The sequence below is a fragment of the Herpailurus yagouaroundi genome, unplaced genomic scaffold (genome assembly GCF_014898765.1).
Source record: "Herpailurus yagouaroundi ecotype Mexico unplaced genomic scaffold, PumYag 184, whole genome shotgun sequence".
NCBI lineage: Eukaryota > Metazoa > Chordata > Mammalia > Carnivora > Felidae > Herpailurus > Herpailurus yagouaroundi.
The window spans coordinates 16,466,990-16,485,556 of record NW_024412415.1 but is presented as its reverse complement, the minus strand read 5'-3'; the positions used below and the strand labels follow the sequence as shown (position 1 = coordinate 16,485,556).

General features: G+C 37.5%; 2 protein-coding genes, 1 non-coding gene and 1 pseudogene across 4 annotated transcripts in view; 1 reads left to right on the top strand and 3 right to left on the bottom strand.

Annotated features, from left to right (window-relative positions):
• The window catches only part of USP50 (ubiquitin specific peptidase 50), a 40,394-nt gene extending 30,439 nt beyond the window's left edge, over positions 1-9,955 (top strand). For both annotated transcript variants that reach the window (XM_040492675.1, XM_040492674.1), the window contains exon 6: positions 9,653-9,955. In XM_040492675.1, coding sequence (XP_040348609.1) covers positions 9,653-9,710 — 58 coding nt within the window. In that variant the 3' untranslated portion in view covers positions 9,711-9,955. The remainder of the gene's footprint in view (positions 1-9,652) is intronic.
• On the bottom strand, positions 5,302-5,405 carry LOC121042128 (U6 spliceosomal RNA). Its single transcript, XR_005795993.1, has one exon. It is a non-coding gene; the product is annotated as a U6 spliceosomal RNA (small nuclear RNA).
• An 856-nt stretch (positions 9,956-10,811) lies between the features above and the next one.
• Positions 10,812-18,567, bottom strand: part of USP8 (ubiquitin specific peptidase 8) — an 81,409-nt gene continuing 73,653 nt past the window's right edge. Inside the window, exons 15-20 of the mRNA XM_040492673.1 lie at positions 18,347-18,559; positions 17,641-17,851; positions 15,364-15,600; positions 14,099-14,241; positions 11,812-11,944; positions 10,812-11,644 (exon numbers count right to left, since the gene is read on the bottom strand). Of these exons, the coding sequence (XP_040348607.1) occupies positions 11,459-11,644; positions 11,812-11,944; positions 14,099-14,241; positions 15,364-15,600; positions 17,641-17,851; positions 18,347-18,559 (1,123 nt within the window). The 3' untranslated portion in view covers positions 10,812-11,458. The remainder of the gene's footprint in view (positions 11,645-11,811; positions 11,945-14,098; positions 14,242-15,363; positions 15,601-17,640; positions 17,852-18,346; positions 18,560-18,567) is intronic.
• Positions 18,126-18,218, bottom strand: LOC121042132 (uncharacterized; annotated as a pseudogene).

Genomic DNA, 18,567 nt, shown 5'->3' with positions numbered 1-18,567 from the left:
GAAGAATGGTATTATCTCTTCTTTATATGTTTGTTAGAATTCACCGTGAAGCCATCAGGTCCTGGACTTTTGTTTGGGGGGAGTTTTGATTATTGTTTCAATTTCATTGCTGGTGATTGATGTGTTCAAATTTTCTATTTTTTCTTGCTTTAGCTTTGGTAGGTTATTTGTTTCTAGATATTTATCCATTTCTTCTAAGATGTCTATTGGCATATAGCTTTTCATTATATTGTTACCATTGTTTGTATTTCTGTGATGTTATTTATCCTCTTGCATTAGTAATTTTCTTTATTTGGTTTCTGTATTTTTTTTTTTTTTTTTTTTTTTTTTTTTTAGTGAGTCTTGCTAGAGGTTTATCAGTTTTATCCATCTTTTCAAAGAATCATCTTCTGGTTTCATTGATCTGTTGTATTGATTTTTTTAGTTTCTAGATCATTGATTTCTGCTCTAATCTTCATTATTTCCTTCCTTCTGCTGGTTTGGGGTTTTGTTTGTTCTGTTTTTAGCTTCTTTAGATGTAAGGTTAGGTCATTTAAGATTTTTCCTGCTTCTTGAGGTAGACTTTTATTGCTATAAACTTCCTTCTTAGAACCACTTTTGTTGCATCTCAAATATTTGGGACTCTTGTGTTTTCACTTTCATTTGTTTCCATGTAATTTTTTATTTGTTTTCTGATTTCTTGGTTGACTCATTCATTGTTTAATAACGTGTTAATTAACATCCATGTTATTTGTGGTCTTTCCAGATTTTTTCTTGTGGTTATAGCATTGTGGTCAGAAAAGTTGTAGGTATAATTTTGATTTCTTGCATTTGTTGATACTTTTGTGGCCTCATATGTGATCTATTGTGGAGAATGTTCCACGTGCACTTGACAAGAGTGTGTATTCTGCTGTTTGAGGATGGAATGTTCTGATGTATTTGCTAAATCCATCTGGTTCATTGTATCATTCAAAGCTGTTGTTTTCATGTTGATTTTCTGTTTAGGTGATTTGCTCATTGATGTAAGTGGGGTGTTAAATTCCCTACTATTATATTATTACCAACTAGTTCCTTTATGTTTGTTATTAACCATTTTGTGTATTTGGGTGCTTCTGTGTTTGGTGAATAAATAAGTACAATTATTATATCTTCGTGATGGATTATCCCCTTTCTTATCCTTTTTTGTCTCTTGTTACAGTCTTTGTTTTAAAGTCCAATATGTTCTATATAAGTATAGCTACCTTTTGGCATCCATTTACATCATAAATGTTTCTCCATCCTCTCACTTCCAATCTGCAGGTCTCTTGTCAGCCTGAGATTGGTCTTTTGTAGGCAGCATATAGATGGATCTTTTTTTTTTTTTTTTTGTAATGCATTCTGTCATCTTGTGTTTTTTTGACTGGAATGTTCAGTTTACATTCAAAGCAATTATTGATAGATATGTATTTATTGCCATTTTGTTACTTGGTTTGTGGTTGTTTCTATAGATGTTCTTTGATCCTTTCTTGCTCTCTTTCATGTTTTGTTGGCTTTCCTTAATACTTGGATTCCTTTCCCTTTATTTTTTTTCATATATATTACTGGCTTTTGATTTGTGGTTATCATTAGGTTTGTATATAATGTCTTCTGCATATAGCAGTCTTTATTAAGTTGATGGTCACTTAAGTTTAAGCCTATTTTTTACTCTTCTTCCCTTCTATGTTTTTAGGTGTATGGTGTCCTATTTTGCATCCTTTTATTTTATGAATTCTTTGACTGATTTACAGAAATACTTATTTTTTACTGTTTTTGTGTTTTTTATTTTTCATACTCTCACTTATGGTCTTTCTTTCCACTCAAAGTTTCCCTTTTACTATTTCTTGGAGGTCAGGTTTAGTGGTCATAATCTCCTTCAGTTTTGTTTGCCTGAAAAACTCTTTATCCCTCCTTCTCTTCTGAATGATAGCCTTGCTAGATAGAGTATTCCGGGCCTTAAATGTTTCCCTTCAGCACTTTGCTGTCTGGAAGAACGTGGCATGATATATTCAATGTTTCTGCTGAAAAATCCGCTTATAGCCTTATGGGGTTTCACTTGTATGTAACAGTTTCTTTTCTCTTGCTGCTTCCAAAAATTTTTTTATCACGACTTTTGCCATTTTAATTACTATGTGTCTTGGTGTGGACCTCCTTGCATTGAATTTTGTTGGGGGTGGAATCTCTGTGCTTCCTGGATCTGGTTATCTGTGTCCTTCCCTAGATTATGGAAGTTTTTAGCTACTATTTCTTCAAATAAATTTTCTGCCTCCTTATTTGTCTCTTCTTCTGGTATCCCTATAATGTGGATGTTCTGACTTGATGGAGTCAGAATTCTCTATGACTATTATCAATTTACATAATTTTCTTTCATCACTTTTGCTCAGCTTGGTTATTTTCCATTATTCTGTTTTCCAGGTCATTAACTCATTCCTCTGCTTCATCTAGCCTGCTATTTATTCCATCAAATGTATTTTTAATTTCATTTATTTTGTTCTTGATATCTGATTGGTTTTTTCTCTCTTTGTTAAGGGTCACACTGATGTCCTCCACTCTTAAGTTCACTGAGTATCTTTGTGACCATTACTTTAAATTCTCTTTCCACTTAAATTCTCTTACATTGATTTCACTTTGGTCTCTTTCTGCGGTTTGGTCCTGATCTTTCATTTGAGAGATATTTCTCTGTCTCCTCCTTTTGTTTAACTCTCTATGTCTGTTTCTCTTTTAGGAAAGTCACCTACTTCTCTTGCTCTTAATGATAATAGCCTTATAAAGAAGAATTCCTATAGTGCCCTGAAGTGCATTGTCCCCTCTTCCTCAGGACCTGGTGCTTCAAAAACATATCTCCTATGTGTGTTGTGTGTGCTCTCCTGTTGAGCCCTGGCCTCTTTTTCCGTCAGTCCAATTGTCTATGGAGGCTCTCTTTGCCTGTTGTGGACCATGAGGTGTGCAGTGGTCTGTTTGCAAAATGAGACCAGCCCTCCATGCTGCTGGAAGTGATGTTTTGCAAAATATGTGGTTCAGGAGATGTGTTAACAAGGTGTGCGCTCGTCTTTACGGGGAGGGGGCTTGCAGCACCAGGACTGAGGAGAGAGTGTGATTGGGAAGGACAGACCCAGCAAAGCCTGGGGGATTGGGGCTTGATGCAAGCAATTTAGGTAAGGAGTATCTGGGCTGTTCTCTTTCCCACAGGTAGCCGTCGTTTATGCTGGGGTTGGGGGAGGAAATGGCTTCTGCTGGGGTTGGGGGAGGAAATGGCTTCTGCCAGCTCCTTTTTTCCTGGAAAGGTCTCCCTGTGCTTCCTGTCTCTCTAGGCCACACTCTGAGATGAGCAAATCACTCTTCCTCCCATCTGCCCCTGGTGTTTCTCAAACTGCTGATTCTACACAGTATGTGTACAGCCTGTTTGTTATGCTGTCTCTTTAGGGGAGGGAACTCTGTTTCTTAGCACCCTCCAGTCTCTCCCAGAGCCAAGCCTGATGATTTTTAAATTCTAGGCTAAGCTCTACTGGTTTTAAGAACTCAGGAAATTCAGCCCCTCTCATATTCAAAGGCAAATATCCCTAGAGTGAAAGTCTGTTTTCTTCCCTTCTCAGTGTCATCGGCTCTCTCTCTACCACAGATAGCCATGGTCTATTTTACTTCTAGACCACATCTTTGCCATTCCTACCTTCTTCAATGTGGCCCCTAGTTGTGGAGTTTGTTCTGGCAGTCTCTGGATGGTTTTCTGGGTTATTTATGCTGATATGGGTGTTATCTAGTTGGATCCGTGAGACAAGGCAAACTTAGTGTCCTCCTACTCCAACATCTTCCCAGACCTCTGGGTATTAATTTTGTATCCTTCAATTTTACTGAATTCATTTATTAATTCTAGTAGTTTATTGGTGGATCTTAAGGATTCATGTCATCTGTAAATAGTGACAGTTTAACTTCTTTACCAATATGGATGCCTCTTTTTTATTTTTGTTGTCTGCTTGCTATAACCAGGACTTTAATACTGTGTTGAATAAAAGTGACAGTGGGCATCCTTGTCTTATAATTTTAGAGCAAAATTCTGTTTTTTGATGTGTCATGTTGGGGTTCGGGAGTGAACAGTCAAGAAACAATTCTTGAGATGTCTTTGGTACAAAAAGGGTTGTTGTAGCTGCTCTGAGGTCATGAGGAGTGACATACTTTCAAGTTGGGAGGGGGTTAGGGATAGGAGAAGTTTTTAAGGAATTTGGACCTTGAGGAGCTAGCTGTTGCTACGAAAATGTCATTTACTACTGTCTAGTAAACTGTTAGTCATGAGACTTTTCAGATGTATATCAGTGGGCCATGTTTTTGGAAAATGATTGGTAATATATATCTTGAGGAGGTAGAGATAAACAAAGTTTCCAAGGGGATTTTTACAGGATCCTGGAGGTCCAGCTAATGTCAAGCTAAGGTTGCCTTTTGCCTCTAGCAAAGATTAACATGAAGGCAGCTAAGCTCCTTGAGAAAAGGTCACTATCTGTCTTAAGTACTTGTTAAAAATTTTTAAAAAATGTTTTTCCTATATTTCTCTTGCCTTTGTTCTCCACATCATTTTTCACCACTGAATGCGATGTTAGCTATGAATTTGTCATATATATCCTTTGTTAAGTTGAGGTATGTTCCTTATAAACTCACTGTTGAGGTTTTTTTGTTTTTTTTAATGTTTACTTATTTTGAGAGAAACAGGGAGAGAGAGCATGCATGAGCAGGAGCAGGGGCAGAGAGAGAAGTGCGAGAATCCCAAGCAGGCTGCAGCACAGAGCCTGACATGGGGCTCAATCCCACAAACTATAAGGTATGAACTGAGCTGAAATCAAGCGTCAGGCACTTAACTGAGCCAACCCAGGTGCCACTTTTGAGAGTTTTTTTTTTTTTTTAATTTTTTTTTCAACGTTTTTATTTATTTTTGGGACAGAGAGAGACAGAGCATGAACGGGGGAGGGGCAGAGAGAGAGGGAGACACAGAATCGGAAACAGGCTCCAGGCTCCGAGCCATCAGCCCAGAGCTCGACGCGGGGCTCGAACTCACGGACCGCGAGATCGTGACCTGGCTGAAGCCGGACGCTTAACCGACTGCGCCACCCAGGCGCCCCCTTTTGAGAGTTTTTTAAGTGAATGGATGTTGTACTTTGTCAAATGCTTTTTCTGCATCTATTGAGATGCAGATGATGATATTATCATATGATTTTTATGTTTTATTGATATAGTGTATCATGTTTATTGATTTGTGAATATTGAACCATCCTTGCAGCCCCAGAATAAATTCCAATTGATTGTGGTGAATGATTTTTTTTTTTTAATATGCAACATGTCACAAATTTGAATGTGATTCTTGTGCAGGGGCCATGATAATCTCTGTATCATTCCCATGTTAGTAGATGTGCTGTTGAAGTGAGCATGGTGAATGATCCTTTATCATCTAGATGAATGCAATTTGTTAATATTTTGTGGAGGATTTTTTGTATCTATGTACATCAGGGATATTTGCCTGTAGTTTTTTTTTTTTTTTTTTTTTTTTTGTGGTGTCTTTGGTTTTGGTGTCAGGGTGATGCTGGCTTCATAGAATAAACTTGGAAGCTTTCCTTATTCTTCTATTTTTTGGAATGGTTTGAAGAGAATAGGTATAAAGTATTCTTTATTTATTTATTTTTTTCAACGTTATTTATTTTTGGTACAGAGAGAGAGCATGAACGGGGGAGGGGCAGAGAGAGAGGGAGACACAGAATCGGAAACAGGCTTCAGGCTCCGAGCCATCAGCCCAGAGCCCGACGCGGGGCTCGAACTCACGGACCGTGAGATCGTGACCTGGCTGAAGTCGGATGCTTAACCGACTGCGCCACCCAGGCGCCCCATAAAGTCTTCTTTAAATGGTATAGTTCACCTGTGAAGCCATCTGGTCCTGGACTTTAATTTTTTTGGTAGTTTTTTGAAAACCAATTCATTTTTGTTATTAGTCATTGGTCTCTTCAGGTTTTCTATTTCCTTCTGATTGAATTTTGGAAGATTGTATGTTTCTAGGAATTTATCCATTTCTTCTGGGTTTTCCAATTTGTTGGCACATACTTTTTCACAATGTTTTCTTTATAACCCTTTGTATTTCTGTGCTGTTAGTTGTTACTTCTCTTTCTTTTTTTACTTATTTGGGTCTTTCTCTTGTTTTCTTGATGAGTCTGGCTAAGGGTTCATCAATATTATCTTTTCAAGGAACCAGCTCTTTTCATTAATTTTTTTCTATTTTTTTGTCTCTATACTTTTATTTCTGTTCTTATCTTTATTACTTTCTCCCATCTCCTAACCTTGGGCTTTATTTGTTTTGTTTTTCTAGTTCCTTTAGGTGTAATGTTAGGTTGTTTGAGATTGTTTCTTGAGGTAGGCCTGTATTGTTATAAATTGCCCTTTTAGAACTGCTTTTTGCTGCATCCCAAAGGTTTTGGATCATTGTATTTTCATTTTCCTTTGTTTTCATGTATTTTTATAACTTTTTTGATTACTTCATTGACCTTTCGGTTGTTAGTATCATGTTTTTTAGCCTCCACATGATTGTGTTTTTTTCTTGTGATTGATTTCTATTTTCATACTGTTGTGGTCAGAAAAGATGCATGATATGGTTTCAATCTTCTTTTTTTTTTATTTTTTTTTCAATGTTTATTTATTTTTTGGACAGAGAGAGACAGAGCATGAACGGGGGAGGGGCAGAGAGAGAGGGAGACACAGAATCGGAAACAGGCTCCAGGCTCCGAGCCATCAGCCCAGAGCCTGAGGCGGGGCTCGAACTCACGGACCGCGTGATCGTGACCTGGCTGAAGTCGGACGCTTAACCGACTGTGCCACTCAGGCGCCCCGGTTTCAATCTTCTTAAATTTACCACTACTTTGGAGCCTAACATATGTTCTATTATGGAGAATGTTCCAGATGTACTTGAAAAGAATGTCTGTTCTCTTGTTTTTGTATGGAATGTTTGTGTAGATCTTTTATGTCACCTGGTCTAATGATTCACTCAAAGACAGTTTCCTTATTGATTTTTCTTCCTGGATGATCTATCCATTGATGTAAGTGGCTGTTGTTTTTTTTAAGATATTTTTAATTTTTTATCAGAGAGTGTGTGGCGGGGGGCGGGGGGGGGCGGGCAGAGGGGGAGAGAGAGAGAGAGAAAGAGAATCTTAAGCAGGTTCCACACTCAGCCAAAAGTCCAACGTGGTGCTTGATCCCATGACCCTGGGATCATGACCTGAGCTGAAATCAAGAGTTGGATGCTCAAGTGACTGAGTCACCCAGGGGCCCTGATGTAACTGGGGTTTTCAAGTTCCCTAGTATTACTATATTACCAATTTATCGCTTTACATCTGTTAATATTTGCTTTATATATTTAGGTAATCCAATGTTGGATGCATGGATATTTACAATTTTTAGCTCCTCTTGTTGGATTGATTCCTTCACTGTTATGTAATGCCCTTCTTTGTCTCTTCTTACAGTTTTTGTTTTAAAATTTATTTTATCTCGGGCACCTGGGTGGCTCAGTTGGGTGGTTAAGTGTCCAACTTTGGCTCAGGTCATGATCTCATAGTTCATGGGTTAAAGCCTGCTTCAGGCTTTGTGCTGACAACTCAGAGCCTGGAGCCTGCTTCAGATTCTGTGTCTCGTTCTCTCTCTGCCTCTCCCCTGCTCTCTCTCAAAAACAAACATTGAAAAAAATTAAAAACAAGTTTATTTTTTCTGATAGAAGCATGGTTTGTTTTTTTTTTTCCACATCCATTTGCATGCTGTTTTTTCACTTTCAATCTGTATGCATCTTTAGGTGTGAGGTTGAGTGTCTTATAGCCAGCAACATATAGACGGTTTATGTGTGTGCTTTTTTAAATCAATTCCACCACCCTATGTCTTTTGATTGGAGGATTTAGGCCATTTACATTTAATTACTGGTAAGTAAACTTATTGCCATTTTGTTTTCTGGTTGTTTTTGTGGTCTTTCTCTGATCCTTTATTCTCTTGCTTTCTTTTATTGTGCTTGATGATTTCTGTAGTGTTAGGTTTGGTTTTCTCTTTAATTTTTGTGCATCTGTTCAATGTTATGAGCTTCTGGTTACCATGAGGTTCATATATAACATCTTAAGCTTATAGCACTGTGTATTATGTTCATGGTCATTTTTTAGAATGTTCAAGAACATTCTATATGTGGGTGTCCTGTACAGCCTGAATGAAAGCACATCTATCCAGAAACAGAATACAGTTCTTTCCTTTTGCCAAGCACCCCTCAATTCTCAAAATAGCCCCCCAAATAAGGTCACAGGGCAAGGACCAGAACTAGAGCTTGGATCTTTTAAATGTCAACTTTGGGATATTTCTGTAACATGTAAAGTGAGAGGTAGGGAAGATGAAGGTCTAAGGGAATATTTAGTAAGTATCTCCTATGTGCTACTTCCGTAATTTCAAAGACATCTGATAACTGCTATGTAAGACAAGACATATTTTATTACCCCATTTTAATAGATGGGGAAATTAAAGCTCAGGAAGGTTAAATACACCTTAAAGCCATTGTGTAGTATTAGAGCTGAACTCACTATCAATTCTATACTGACTACTAAATGACTATAATTGACCATCTTCTGCCCTCTATACCAGGGGTCAGCAAACTTATTCTGTAAAAGGCCAGACAGTAAATATTTTAGGCTTTGTTGGCCAGCAGTTTCTACTGCAACTATTCAGCTTTACTATTGTTGTGTGAAGGCAGCTACTAAAAGATATAAAACGAATGAGCATAGCTGTGTTCCCATGAAACTTGCTGTAATTTGAGATGCATATAATGTTCAGGTCACAAAATATTTTTTCAACCATACAAAAATATGAAATGCATTCTTCCTCACAGTCCACACCAAAGTGAGGTTCTCCAGTGCCGGTTTCAAACATTCCTTTACGGGGTTAGAAAAGACAGAGAAAAGAGAATGGAATAGGTTCTTTTCTGGATGCTACATGACCGAGGGGGTTGTTGTCGCATAACCCCTCAAATTGTGTAGGAGCAATATGCAGTTAACTGTCTTGTCCCAATGTTAAATGTCCTTTTTCCTATCTTTAAAATTAAACTGTAGGCTCATTTAGGAAAGAGGACTATCTTATTTTAAAATCTTCAATGTTTTTAAAAATTTTAATTAATGTTTATTTTTGAGAGAGACAGAGTGTGAGCAGGGGAAGGGCAGAGAGAGAGGGAGACACCGAATCTGAAGCAGGCTCCAGGCTCTGAGCTGTCAGCACAGAGCCCGATGCGGGACTTGAACTCACGAACCGTGAGATCATGACCTGAGCTGAAGTTGGATGCTTAACCGACTGAGCCACCCAGGTGCCCCAACTCCTTTAACGTTTAATAGTCTATGTATAGTAGATGCTCAGTATTCAGTCATAAATATTAGATGCTGCCAAATACTAAACTATTTCATTCATAGATTCTTTAGTCGATAGGCCCAATGTATAAGCAGTTCAATGGATGAAAAATATTGTAGCAGTCAGGCCATATCTATCATTTAACAACATTACCTTCTCCTTTTAATTTAGTGTAAGGGACAATTGTGAAAAATATTTCTTGGCTATACCTTTTTTTGTTCCAGTAGAGTTATCTGCTTGGGAATATTAAGTCTGACATTCATTCTTCCCCTAGAACCACTTTGGTGATCTGGACGGTGGCCACTACACTGCTTTCTGCAAGAACTCAGTGACCCAGGCCTGGTATAGCTTTGATGACACACGAGTCAGTGAGATTCCAGATACTTCAGTGCAAACTGCTACGGCCTATCTCCTGTTCTACAGTTGCCAGCCCTTTTCTATACCTATAAAAAAATGCAAGAGCTAGGAAAATGGTGCAAAACTGCAGAACTGAAAACTGCAAAACAAGCAATCAGAAACTGGTACTTCAGGTTTGCTTTGTCATTAAACTCTTGCAATTTACTTACATCCAACATAATTTTCACTCTTTCTACTGTATTATGCACTTTTTTATATGATAAGCCTCTAGCAGAGAAGAGAGGTCCTGGCCTCCAGAAAAAGGCAGCATGACGAAATGCTAATGGATGGGGCCCTGCAAAGCACAGCAAAGTATGTATTAATTTCAGGTTTCAAAATTCAATGTCTATTAGGATGGATATTTTTAAACCTAAAATACCTCAATTATATATATGCAACAAAGTATTCTCCAAAGATACTTCATGGAGCTAAACAAAGTAAGTTTTGTTCAAGTGGCTCTGTGACCTTATGATTTGGAAATATTTCATTGATCTGATAATTTAGCCAAGAACTCTAAGATTCTTAGACCAACTGCAGAATATGAAAAGATGCCAACCTCACGATTCAAGACTCATCTTTACTCATAGTGGCATCTTTCAGAAGCAACTTCTAGAATCATATTTTTATATGGGGAGTTTTTACTGACTTCATCTATAGCACCTGAGTCTTGTGAGGTAAATAATACATTCTCAGCTCCTCTCTTTTAATACATCACTTGGCAAAGATGTGGTTCTTAATGCAGTTTATTCTGTAGTCATTCCTGATCCCTATCCCTTTTAATTTTAATCCTGATTCCCAACTCTTGAGAATTCTAAATAAGTGCTTTATACAGTTCTGGGTCAAGTTGAAGGAAGAGTAAAATCAAGTCCTAATACAACAGGATAAGTGAACTAAATTTTAAGTCACATAGGATAAAGTGTGTGTATATATAAAATGGTTTGATAAAAAAATAAAGACAGAACACTTACAGGGTTTTAAATTATTTTTCTCATTAAGATTTTAATGTAGGTGTAAATGAAAATTCTCATTTTAAAAAATTAAAGAAAAGTTTCCATTTATTTTTTAGAATAAAGATTTAGTGCACAAATACAGCCCAAAGCCAACAAAAAAATAGCTTTGCCCTGTCATTTCCCTAAGAAAGCACTGCAGTTACTCAGAATAGGCCAAAAGAAAAAGGAAAAACAAACAGTCCTCTGAGTTCTAGGCTTCACACAAGGACCACGTTATTATACTATGTACATTGATTTGATGTGCAAGTGTGCAATAAATATATACACATACATTCCTATCTGCTTTAGATCATTCTAGAGTATTCATAGATCAAGCTGGGATTTAGAAATGTGAAAAGGCCATAACAGTGAAAAGGAAAAGAAAGGATATAATGGTTTTTAGACCAGGAGAAGAATAATGCTTAGCTAATTATTTTAACTTTGGAGCAAACTATAAAAGGTTTTGAAATAAATGGTACCTGTAAGGAGTGCTTAACTGCAATACTCGTTAAATGTTATTAGTCAGTTTTTCGATAATGGCACTGACCTAAAATATATGGTGATAGTAACACAGCTCCCACGGTCTTAGAATTCCTCTCAATGGCCAGCTGTATTTATCCAGTATCTTTATAAGAATGTCAAGAGTTGTGTTGCTCAGCTTCTTAAAAGATAACTAGCTTAGAACCTACTTCTCCTTATGTGGCTACATCAGTTGCTCGTGGTCCCAATGAAGTATAAAAGAGGATATAAGCTGCCGAAGACTTCACAGAAGAAACGGAGATATCAGAAACTTCATGATCATCAAATTTAAACCACCGCTGTCTTGCTGCATTTTTACAATAGGCAGTGTAGTGGCCTCCATCCAGCCCACCATAGTGATTCTGTGCCAAAAAGATAGAAAATCAGTTCAAACTGAAATTATTGTCCTATTTTAAATACTTCAAAGCTTTATGTTATTTTCCTAGGAGGTTAAGGAACCACATGAAACTCTTATTTTTATAGTTTGCTTAGAAAAAGAGAAAGGATTTAGTTCCAACAAGATACTTACTGAAACAGAAAACAAATTATATTTCTTCAAATTGTTCTTTGGACCAATAACATACTGTGACAAGTCAAGATTCTCTAATGGGAAATCCACAGAGGTCTGTAGTTTCTGCTTCCACCTGCCATCGTAGGAAAAACTGTAGAGTGAAACAGGATAGCAATTAAACTGAGAGACCAAAAACACTGGAAAGACTTGAATTCATTCATTAATGTTCTAGATTTATAGTGAGACCAGAAAATCCATTTCAAACACACTCAGAATTTCAATGGTGGAGGGACCTGGAAAGACATTTGGCTTCATTTCCACTTTACAAATGAGAAAACGAAGGTATGAGCAGATATGAAATGACCTGCCCTCAGTCAAACAGCTAAGGTGGTGGAGACAGAGCCACACCTGGGTCCCTTGACCCCTAGGCCAGCGACAACTGTTCAATGAGTCTTCTGCAAAGGTAAAAAGTTATGAAGACCCAGGTTTATAATGCTAACTACCATACGAGTACAGAGGAAAGACTAAGGAGAGCTGCTCTAGCTGTTAAGACTGTACTTTTGGGGAAACTGAAGCTGGAAATCATAAGCACACAGACTACACAGGTATCCCCTGCTTTTCAAAAGCTGGTGTTACACCACTTCATTTTTACAAGACTTCCATGAGTACCTGTTTTAGCTACCTGAAAGAAATCCAAAGAAGGTTTCTGCTTTTAAGAAAAAAGGTGAAAAGGGGAAAGCAGCACCGGGCAGCGTTTGTTTGCAGTAGGCTGCTGGAGGCAGCAGGCACCCTGCTGAGTAGGTAAAGTGGCATCACCATGTTCCTTCCCAGAATACTCAGTGTCAAGCTGCCACAGCTTTGAATTGTCTGCCCGTACCTGTGTTTTATCTTGATCTGTTTTGTGCATCTGTTTTGCAAGATGTGTCCTAAGGTATTAGAAAAGTCTAAGAGAAGGTTATTTTGGGGGTCTGGGAATACTGAAAGATTTTCTATATAAATTAATGATAACTGCTTTGCTTTACACCATTTTGGCTTATGAAAGGTTTCACAGGAACACTCTACTTTTGGATAGCAGGGGAGAATTGTAATGGCATTCCATTATCCTGACATACTCTACTCCTTTAAACACCAAAATACTGGTACTTTGGTTGGTGCGATAAGATTATTTCAGAATTAGTTTTCAAAAACTGAATTCTGAACCATTTATATTTTTAGATACCTGTATTCTCCAAAGAATTAATACACAGCACTAGAAATCTTAACATATGTGTAATCATTTATAGAATGTTTATCTGTACCTCCACAATCCTCAAGAAGAGAAAAACTGATGGAACAAGCTTCTGGTAGAAAATTTATGTGAGGAATCTGAACACGTCAATATAGAAACTAACAAAAGTAATTGCCTAAGAACTTCCAATAATACAAAATGAAACAATTAAAATAGAAATGCTTCGTTTGAGACAAAAATTACAGCTCTCAATAAAAAGATGAAACCTCCTTTTAAAAAGTTTTTGAAAATAATGATTCATAGTTATCACTCCATGAATGGATTCCATAAAGATAAAAGAATCAAAAGACAACATCTGGGACAGATTTTACAACTCTCTTGCTATTATCCCATCTATTATAGGGCCAGACCTTTTTCACAGGCTAGAAAAATGTGGACAAAAATATCTGCACCCAGCAATGGCATCCTTAACATCTTCTCTTTAAAACTGCATTCTCAGGGGCGCCTGGGTGGCGCAGTCGGTTAAGCGTCCGACTTCAGCCAGGTCACGATCTCGCACTCCGTGAGTTCGAGCCCCGGGTCAGGCTCTGGGCTGATGGCTCAGAGCCTGGAGCCTGTTTCCGATTCTGTGTCTCCCCCTCTCTCTGCCCCTTCCCCGTTCATGCTATGTCTCTCTCTGTCCCAAAAATAAATAAAAACGTTGAAAAAAAAAAAAAAACTGCATTCTCATTTTCAGCACAGGATTAAATCTTTTCTTAGTTTACAATAAATTTTATTGACTTATCATTTGTATTAGAGTTATGCTGTGTGATTTTATACATTTTCACTTGGATTTTTTATGATGTAATATTTTATATTTGAAATGCAATAAATGACCTGAAAGCACCGTGTTGTCATTTTGCTGTTCTTGCAAACACTAAAGTAAGGAACTGGAGTCTCCTCATTTCTGCCTTGTTTCCCTAACCAGATAATCTTCCTTTGTAATACATCCTTAGCAGGCAATGCAATAAAATGACTTAGAATGAAGTACCACTTAAGACTTCCTTCATCTAAACTGCAGAAAAATATGTTTTTTACCGTTTCAGATGCACTAAAAGCACAGGTGGCAACTTCCAGATCTCTATCTTTTTTAGAGAGTCCCGTCGAGTTCTGCAATGACTGCAGTAAAACCTGTTGTTGTCTGTGAGCTTTTCTTCTTTGGAAAATAATCTAAGGCAGTCCTGGAGGCAAAAACAAGTAGTAGTTACTCACTAATTTGTTTCTTCAACACAGTATCATTGAGCATCTAATTCAGTAAGTTATTCTGCCAGGTATGAAGGACACAACAGGTAACTAGCAGAAAATAGTTCTGTCATAAAGTTTACGACCTAGTGGGGAGCCCAGAGGGGAGAGCCAACAGTAATCAGTGCAGGGATTGGTGGGCACTGCCCATGACAGAGGGAAGCAGGACTGTGCATCCTGAATGCACACAGGAGCCACCTCTGCCTGGTGCCTCAGGAAGTCTTACTGGAAGAAATGACATTCTCAAGGGAGCTAACACTAAAGGTATCAACAAGCTAGCTAAATCACACTGTTACTGGGTAGAAAACAGGCTATTTATCTGATCCCCACATAGAGCAAATTCTAATTAAAGTCAATATGCAATTTTCAAATTAACTTTTAAAATAGAAGTTTTATTTCTTCAAAATACAAACTTTAAAAACATTTATCGATTCTGAAAAGTATTTAAATTTTTTTTTTTTAAGTTTATTTATTTTGAGAGAGAGGAAGTGTGAGTGGGGGAAGGGCAGAGAGAGAGAGAGAGGGAGAGAGAATCCCAAGCAGGCTCTATGCAGTCAGCACATAGTCCGATGCAGGGCTTGAACTCATGAACTGCAAGATCAAGACCTGAGCTGAAGTCAGATGCTTAACCGACTGAGCCATCCACATGCCCTAGAATGTTTTTTAAATTTTGTAAGTTAATTTATTTGGAGAGAGAGTGTGCAAGTGGGTGAGGGGACAGAGAGAGGGAGAGAGAGAGAATCCCAAGCAGACTCCACAGTGTCAGCACAGAGCCTGACATGGGGCTCAAAATCACAAACTGTGAGATTATAACCTGAGCTGAAATCAAGAGTTGGACGCTTAACCAACTGAACCAGCCAGGTGCCCTGAATTCTGAAAGAGTAATTTAAATTTTTTTTTAAATTTTCTAATACACATAAACATAATTAAAACAAAATTTATGTAGGAGTTTTACCTACAAAACATTTATAGGGGCAAAGTACAGACTCTGCTGAATAAAGTCCATCTTTGTATGCATAGAAACAGCATTTATTCAGCAAATCATTTTCTCTCAAACTTACCTGTAATGTACATTTACTTGTAGAAGCTAATGGTAGAGACAAATACATGAAGGCCTCAAATGTCCTAGACTTTTTGTGACAGGTGAGGCACTGTACTGTGGATTTGAACTGACCCTGAAAAAGTGCAACAATAATAGATTCATTGAGCTGCTTATGTTTCTGCCAAGCATGCTCTGCAGCTTTAAAGTCATCAAGGTGATCATTATTTTCTTCTTTATGTCTCTTCCGATTATCAGCCTGGAAATAATATTAAAATTTATATCAATATCTCAAAGTCATCATTTAAATAGAAAACTAAAAGAATATATTGAATACACTTTGCAGATTTAGAAACATTTCTGGTTTCTTTCATAAAGGAGTTCTAATCTCACTCAGAGGTAAAAAAAAAAATAAAAATTCCAGCCAAAAATCCTCCCCCAAAATCCCACTTTATCAGAAGGGTATGACTTATTTTACTAAACAGAAATTAATAAAATACATTTTTTTTTTAGGTGATGGGGATTAAGGAGTGGACTTGTCACTGGGTGTTGAATGAGTGACGTATGGAAATACTGAATCACTTTACTGTACACCTGAAACTAATATTACAATGAATGTTAACTGCAATTCAAATAAAAACTTTAAATAAAAGTATATTTTATTAACTGTTTTTAAGTTGAAATTCTGGTTTTGAAAAGAGAAGACATCCCATACACCGCTGCAAGCTGTTGTCCTAGGCTTGTGGATGGATGTACACATATCCTATATATATTCACACATATATCCACACAAAACACGTATTTATACATACACATGTATGTCCGTGTGTATGTATGTATGTTCAATGGTAACAGGGATCCCAAACGTATTAGAGACATACATGTCTCAACTTTTCACATGAATCCTTTGGTTACATGAGGTAATTCTTATTTTAGAAAAAACTATAAAACTGATAAAACATATACAAAATATATAAATATACAATAATAAAGATGTTCAAGCTCTCTACAGCTAATCTTTTGTAAAATTTATGTTTGGGGCACCTGGGTGGCTCAGTTAAAAAACTGACTTCAGCTCAGGTCATGATCTCATGGTTCGTGAGCCCCATGTCGGGCTCTGTGTGGGGCTCTGTGCTACAGTGTGGAGCCTGCTTGGGATTCTCTTCCTCTTTCTCTGCCTCTCTCCCACTCAAGCACATGTGCATGCTCTCTCTCAAAATAAATGAATAAACTTAAAAAAAAATTTATGATTTCACTTTCACATACATGTGGTCACAGAGTATCTCTAACAACTATTTCAACATTTACAATTTCTCACAACGTACATTTTAGTAAGCAAATATAAAAAAATTGTATATACTTCTTTTCAAATATTAGACATATCAGATATATTTGTTTTATAGTTTCTGACCTTAGTACAAAGTCACTAGATTTGAATAAACTACTACTGAACAATCACCAACTATAATTTTATTTTTTTTTAACATGTTACTTATTTAATTTTTGAGAGGGGGAGCACATGTGCACTCAAGGCAGGGAGAGGGGAAGAGGAAGAGAGAATTTTAAGCAGCCTCCACACCCAGTGCAGAGCCTGACATAGGGCTCGATCTAACGGCTGTGAGATCATGACTTAAGCTGAAACCAAGAGTCAATGCTTAACTGACTGGGCCACTCAGGCGCCCTGGCTGAGTGACATTCTAGTGTGTCACACATTCTAGTGTGTGTGTGTGTGTGTGTGTGTGTGTGTGTGTGTACACCGCATTTTAAAAAATCCATTCACCCATGGATGGACATTTGGGTTGCCTCCATACCTTGGCTATTGTAAATAATGCTGCAATCAACATAGAAGTGCATATATCGTTTTGAATTAGTGTTTTCATTTTCTTTGAGTAAAGACACAGTATTGGAATTACTGGATCATAAGATAATTCTATTTTTAATTTTTTTTATTTTAATTTAATTTTTAGTTTTTTAAATTTACTTTTTAATTTTAATTTTTTTTAATTTACTTTTTGAGGGAGAGAGAGAGACTGAGACAGAGAGAGAGAGACGGAGAGAGCAAGCAGGGGAGGGGCAGAAACAGAATCCCAAGCAGGCTCTGCACTGTCAGCGCAGAGCCCAATGCGGGGCTTGAACTCACGACCATGAGATCATGACCTGAGCCAAAACCAAGAGTCAGATGCTCAATTGACTGAGCCACCTGGGCACCCCAACTATAATTTTAAATTGCTACAAAAATGATCACAGTGTTGAGCAACCTTAAAGAGCCTTTACAACTTAGAAAAATCAAATTTCTTACTTTATTTAGATCTTCATGGAGTCCATCCATTAGGAACAGAAGCAGTTCTTGTGAATCTTGCTGGCTATATCCTGCAAACTGGTCATTGATCTTCCCAATGGTGATTTTAAAGTCTTTTGGACTGATATACCTGTACTGTCCTGTCCACAGGGCTTTCATAATTATGCCAAACTCTTCAGCCACTTCACCTTTATGCCCCAACAAATTTGACCTTTGCAAATAAAATTAGAAAACAGCAATAAAGGAAGTTTTAAAAGGTCAAGGTACAGCAGGTTCTTGAGGTCAACATTAAACTCTTCGTATCTGTAATCCAACACTAAAATGTTTATTTAATCACAGGTTTATTATCAAATATTCATCTGATTCTTACTTTGATTATACCTCGCCAACTTGCTTCTTTTGGGCTGCAAATCCTGTACTGTCTCCTTCTCCTCAACAGGCTCCAGTTTATATGAGGTTCTGCCTTTGCCTATCTGTCCTTTACCAATTAGAGGGGGCTTTTCTCACATATCTTTGCGCAGGGGCCATGATTCTCTGTATTGTTCCAATTTTAGTATATGTGCTGCCGAAGCGAGCACTCTCACATTTTTCTTAAAGATATTTTCCCCCCTTCCTAATTTGACTTCTCTCTGGAGCTGGGTGGTAAGAAAGTGTAGTTAGATCGTCCTTCTAATATTATATTGCAAAAAGTATGAAATTTCTTTACCTGTTAATATCGTCCTGGTAACAGTTTCGGTTGAAATAATCGGCCAAATGTGGAGCATTACATAGGCACTGCAGTATTGAGTTCATATAGCAAGTATTTCCTAAATTACGAAGTCCAGTGAGAGCTGGTCCAGATCCTCCAAAAACAGGATTGAGGTTCCGAATCTGAGAAGCAGAAAGCCTTGTGATCTCAGCTTTAGGGTAGCACGTTGGCCTGAGGAA